At 46.1% G+C, this 6,000-nt stretch overlaps 1 protein-coding gene across 1 annotated transcript in view; it reads right to left on the reverse strand.

The window, feature by feature from the left end:
- mettl14 (methyltransferase 14, N6-adenosine-methyltransferase non-catalytic subunit) overlaps window positions 1–2,345 on the reverse strand; it is a 102,802-nt gene extending 100,457 nt beyond the window's left edge. The window contains exon 1 of the mRNA XM_068039418.1: window positions 2,189–2,345. Within this exon, the coding sequence (XP_067895519.1) occupies window positions 2,189–2,254 (66 nt within the window). The 5' untranslated portion in view covers window positions 2,255–2,345. The remainder of the gene's footprint in view (window positions 1–2,188) is intronic.
- Window positions 2,346–6,000: the final 3,655 nt, after the last annotated feature.

Here is a 6,000-nt window from a genome sequence, read left to right on the forward strand (position 1 = left end):
CATCCTCCGCAGTTCCGCTACCTCAAGCATGATGCCATCACCAAACACATCTTCCCTTCCTCGCTCTTGTCAGCATTCCAAAGGGGTCGTTCCCTCTGCGACACCCTGGTCCACTCCTCCATCACCTCGTCCCCTTCCCATGCAATTGCAGGAGGTGCAATACCTGCCCTTTCACCTCCTCTCTCATCACCATCCAAGGCCCCAAACACTCCTTCCAGGTAAAGCAGGAATTCACTTGTACCTCCTTCAATTTAGTTTACTGAATTCGCTGCTCATATTGCAGTCGCCTCTACATAGGGAAGACCAAACACTGATTGGGTGATCACTTTGTGGGGCACCTCTGCTTAGTCCAAAAGCATGACACTGAGTTCCTTGCCATTTCAACACACCACAACGCCATCCCCCCCCACCGCCCCCACCCCACTCTCATGCCCACATTTCTGTCTTTGGCCTGTTACATTGTTCCAGTGAACATCAACGCAAGCTCGAGGAGCAGCACCTGATCTTTCCATTAGGCACTTTCCAGCCTTGCGGACTCAACCTTAAGTTCAACAATTTTAAAGCAAGACTGGCCTTTCTTTATATTTTTTGATTTTTTTTTTAAACCATGTGCCTGGTTTTCATGTGGACAGAGCTGCTCATCATTTGGCCACTAGCACTCTCTCTGGACTTGTGCTTCGTCTTTCACCACAAGCATTAACACGCTCTTTGCCTTTGTCCCATAACAGCTTTGTTATTTAATCTCTCCCGTCCTCTGCCCTATCACACACCTTCCCTTTTGTTCTCATTCCCACCAAACCAACCCCCCCACCCCCTTCACTTGCTTAAAACCTAAATTCTTTCCTAATCTTTGCCAGTTCTGATGAAAGGTCACAGAACTGAAACGTTAACTCTGCTTCTCTCTCCACAGATGCTGCCTGACCTGAGTATTTCCAGCATGTTGTTTTTATTTTATGTTAAATAAGATAGATCCTTCACTTTTCTTCCTTCATGCAAATTTCTTGGTAAACTTAAAAACTTTTCTTTGCTATTTTATAACCAGATGGTTATATGGACTGAGAGATATTTGTTGTTTTCGGCCCGCTCAAAAGTCAGATCTGAATTTAAGAGGACCAAATAGTATTCTTTATCTGGTCAAATCAGATTTTAGGAAGTTTGTTTAATTCCACAGGAATAGCTGCGACATCTTCCTAATACAGCATTATACATAAAATTAAAACTGTTTTGTACATAACTGAAAGCTACACCAAATTCTTCTTTGTAGAATTAAAGTTTCAAAGTACATCATCCAATCACTTCTAACCTTAACACTATTCAAGAGAATATTGCAGGTTAACATTTTAAAACCTAAATTTGCTTTGTCTCGGTGACTAGTATAAGGTGCACGAGTGACTTGAGTAAGATACCCCTTTGATTTTCTATTCTACCTTACAGGAGAACTCTGGGTAAGGTCAGAACATAACTGATGCATCTCAAATACAAAACATGAATGGTACCCCTTTACATAAATTGCTTGTACTAGACACTGTTGCATTTACATCACAACATCAACTCCTTTGGCAGCAACATGATATAGACAACACTGCTCCAAGACTCAAATCAAGAAATTATTTCTTTTGTCAGCATTTTAATGAGCATAGGCAGACTGAGCTCTCAACCAAACAACAGGAAAATGTGATTTATATTTATTTGGCTAAAGGTCCACGGTCAGAAGCTTTGTACAACTGCACATGGGCAATCTTGTAACCTGAACAGAGAAAATTCACATTGTTGCACTTCAACTAGAAACTGGCCCACAAATCCACTCAAAATTAGTCAACTAATACTGCCCTTCATTGCACGGGTCACTGCATAGTAATGAAATCAGAGGCCTCTCAGACACCCAGAACCACAGACTGGTTCGTTATTGTTCAGAACTCGCCTTTCCATTGCTGGGGGTGGGGGAGATGCAGAATTAATCGATTGGGACAACAAACAGGGCTCCAGTCAGCGAAGAAAGACATCAACAGGACCGGTCATCTGCCCTCCGACTATTAAAGCACCATAGCTGAATCAATGGCAGTGCCTTTAACCCAGTCGCTGCTGTTATTGAGGACGCGGGCCTCAAGCCCAGCACCATGGGGACGGCCAGAAACATCCCCTTCGGATGTGTGAAAGCGACGGCTTCTGGTTTCGCTCTCCCACTCACCTGCTGGGCCAACAGCTGCCGGCGCAGTTTCTGTCGCTCCCTGATCTCCTGTAAACGGCTGTTCATCCTCCACTGCCTGTTCACTCCGTCCAGCTACCGGATGTTACCTTTCCCTTCGCGCTCAACCTACCACTTCACTTCCTAACAAGCGAGTGGCGTCACAGGCCGCGCGAGGTGGGGGGGGGGGGCGGGGCTGGCATCTGCAGGGATGCAGCTGGGTGAGGTAGGGGCGGAGTTATGGGCTGGGCTGGGCTGGGTCGCGCGTTAGGGGCGGGGCTACGTAGTGTTGGGTGGAGCTATAAGCGGGGCTATGGGCGGGGCCAGAGGAGGGAGGGCACATTGTAGGGGACGGGGCCTGTTTTTGGGAGTTTGCAAGCTCTGGTTCCTGGCTGTTTGCCGAGATATCCAGTCTTTCTGTCACTACCCTGTTCATTTGTCCTCTTTTCCCAACTGGACAGTAGCTACATGTATTTTAATGAAGTTCAGTTGAGTCTGTCAATTTACTCCCTTTTTCCCATAAGTATACTTTATTCATAAAATTTGTAAAAATAGATTACATAATTCAAATTTGACATTACATAAAGTGCAATACAGATCTTTCAATACAGCACATAAAGTGCCTCACTTGCCAATACAGGTTAAATTTAATATTTACATTTACATTTTATATCAAACACTCTGTTGTGCTTACAGCCCGAGGGGTTTTATGCAGGTTCCACTCCCTCGGTATACTATAGCGGGAGGGCCTTAGACAGTGGCCTTTCTCCATTGAGCCTTTGCAGTGGCTGCCCCAAGCTTTAGTGCATCCCTCAGCACGTAGTCCTGGACCTTGGAATGTACCAGTCTGCAACACTCGGTCGTGGACAGCTCTTTGCACTGGAAGACCAGCAAGTTTCGGGCAGACCAAAGTGTGTCTTTCATCGAGTTGATGGTCCTTCAGCAGCAGTTGATGTTTATCTCAATGTTGGTCCCTGGGAACAGGCCGGAGAGTACTGAGTCCTGTGTTACGGAGCTGTTCAGGATGAACATAAAACACCATCTCTTTCCACACCTGCTTTGCAAAGGCACATTCCAGAAGGAGATAGGTGACAGTCTCTTCCCCATCACAGCTGCCTCAAGGACAGCATGCAGAGATGGTGAGACTCTGGGTGTGCAGGAAGGATATGGCAGAGAGGGCCCTTCTCGCCACAGCCAAGCTACGTCTTGGTGCTTGTTTGAAAGTTCTGGCAATGAGGCATTCCGCCAAATGAGTTTGACAGTCTGTTCATGGAACCATCTGACAGGATCCACCATCTCCTTTTCTTGCAGGGCCTTGAGGACATTACATGCAGACCACTGCCAGATGGACTTGTGGTCAAAGGTGTTTCATTGTAGAAACATTTCCATGATAGACAGGTGGTATGGCACGGTCCAACTGAATGGAGTATTCCGCAGCAATGTGGCGAGACACATCCTTCGCAACACCAGGGACAGATAGAACCTCAGCACATAGTGACACTTGGTGTTTGCATACCTGGGGTCCACGCACAGATTGATGCAGCTACAGTCAAAGGTGGCCATGAGGATGAAGGTGACCTTGGGTACGTTTTCCCCCCTATATCTGGAGGTTTGAATATCATGTCTCTGTAGACATGGTCCATTTTCGATCTCCAGATAAAGCAGAAGATGGCTCAGGTGACTGCCGTGATGCAGGAGCAGGGTATTGACCAGATCTGCGCCACATACAACAACACCAAGAGTGCCTTGCACCCGACGACCAGGTTCTTACCCACAATGGAGAAGGAGCGTCTCTCCCACATGCCCAGTTTCTGTTACACCATGGCTACTTGCTGCTTCCAGTTTTTGGTGCATGCCCAGCCCCTCTGAACCATATCCCGAGCACCTTCAGGTAGTCTGACGTGACAGTGAAGGGGACAAAGGATCAGTTGCCCTTGTTCCAAAAGAACATGGTCTCACTCTTGCCACAATTTATTTTGGCTACCAAGGCCAGTTTGAACTTGTCACATATGCTTATCAGTCTGCAAACTGACATGGATCCGAGTAGAAGACGGCGATATTGTGCATGTACAGGCAGGCTTTGACCTGAGTGCCTCCGCTGCCTGGGATTGTCACCCCTCTTACGCCCACATCATTCCTGATGGACTCAGCAAAAGGTTTGATATAGCAAACAAACAAGACAGGGGAGAGAGGACAGCCCTTCCTGGCTCCAGATTTGATTGGAAAACTTTCCAATTGCCACCCATTGGTTGAAACTGCACTACTCATGTTTGTGTCGAGCAGTTGGATCCAATTGTGAATTCCCTCCCCAAACTCCATTTTGGAGAGCACATCCATCATGAAGGTGTGCAATATTCTGTCAAAGGCCTTCTCTTCGTCCAAGCTGATGAGGCAGGTGTCCATCCTGCTGGCCTGTACATAGGTGATCGCAATACCAACTCAGATCTTCCTGCTGGGTACAATGCAGGTATGATCAGGGTGAATCACCAATTCTAGAGCAGACTTGGCCTGATTGGCGATGACCTTGGGCAGGATTTTGTAGTCCACATTAAGCAGTGAAATGGGCTGCCAATTTCTGATTTCCTCCCTCTCCCTCTCTCTCTCCCCCTTGTAGATGAGTGTGATGATGCCTTTCCTCATGGGTTCTGTCATGCTGCTGGCCAGAAGCATATTGTCGTACACCTCAGGCAGGTCTGGGCTGATCCAATCCCACAGAGTCGAGTCCATTCAATGTTACAGGGCATTTCAAAAGGACCAGAAACTAGGAAAAGGTGGAGGGTAGCTCTGTTAATTAAGGATGACATTAGTACAATAGAGAGAGGTGACCTTAATTCTAAAAATCAAGATGTAGAAACAGTTTGGATAGAGATAAGAAATAGTAAAGGTAGAAAGTTACTTATGGGAGTATTATATAGGCCCCCTAACAGTAAACACACTGTAGGACGGGGTATAAAGGAAGAAATAATGGGGACTTGTGAGAAAGGTACAGCAATAATCATGGGTAATTTTTGTAAAGCTTTTTATGTTGTCTGAAGCAAATGAGATTCATGGAGTTCAGTTGATTGAGGATTTCAAAACAGGTTTATTAACAGCTAACAAATATATACAGTGCAGAGCTAACTATTTACAGGACCTGCCTCTTGGTGTTACAGTCACAGAGTGACTCTGGCTCTGAGTCACATGACTGTGTCCTGGTACTTAGCTCATTCGCATACTAAGATCTTAAAGGGACATCACTCTTGAAGCCAATCACACAACATCCCCCTTCATTCCAAAGATAGGTCTTGTATGCTAATAATGAAAATATATAACATTGGATAACATCAAAATTATTTACACAGAATATAGATTATAGACTTTATAAGCATAGAGGCTCAAAAGTCCATATATCATCTTGTATAGTTGACAACTCTTGCCCAGGGAGTTTGCGTCTCATCTGTTGCTGTTCTGTCTGAGGTTTCTCCCTCTCTGCATTCAGTTTCTGTTGCTCTGCCTTCAGCCTGCTAACATACTCTGTTGCTTTTCTCAAGATGACCACTTTCGGGCCTTGTCATTCTTGGAAAGTTCCGGCACTTCATCTCGAAGAGCCATTCGACAATGCTTCAACTCATTCCTCCTCTGCCTTCTCAGGACATTACGTGTCCTTCGCCTCTCCTCATTCTCCACGTCTGCGGGCTTGGGGCTCAAGGTCAAGTACTTGTTGGGAAGGACTACTTGGCCTCATGGTGGTACCTGCCCATTCTGGCTTGTTGTGGTGCAGGCGGTTCTCTAGAAAGCAGAAGTGAAGGCGTGGCATAGTTGTGCTGTTGCTAGAT

This window comes from Heterodontus francisci, chromosome 1 (assembly GCF_036365525.1).
Source record: "Heterodontus francisci isolate sHetFra1 chromosome 1, sHetFra1.hap1, whole genome shotgun sequence".
Classification (NCBI taxonomy): domain Eukaryota; kingdom Metazoa; phylum Chordata; class Chondrichthyes; order Heterodontiformes; family Heterodontidae; genus Heterodontus; species Heterodontus francisci.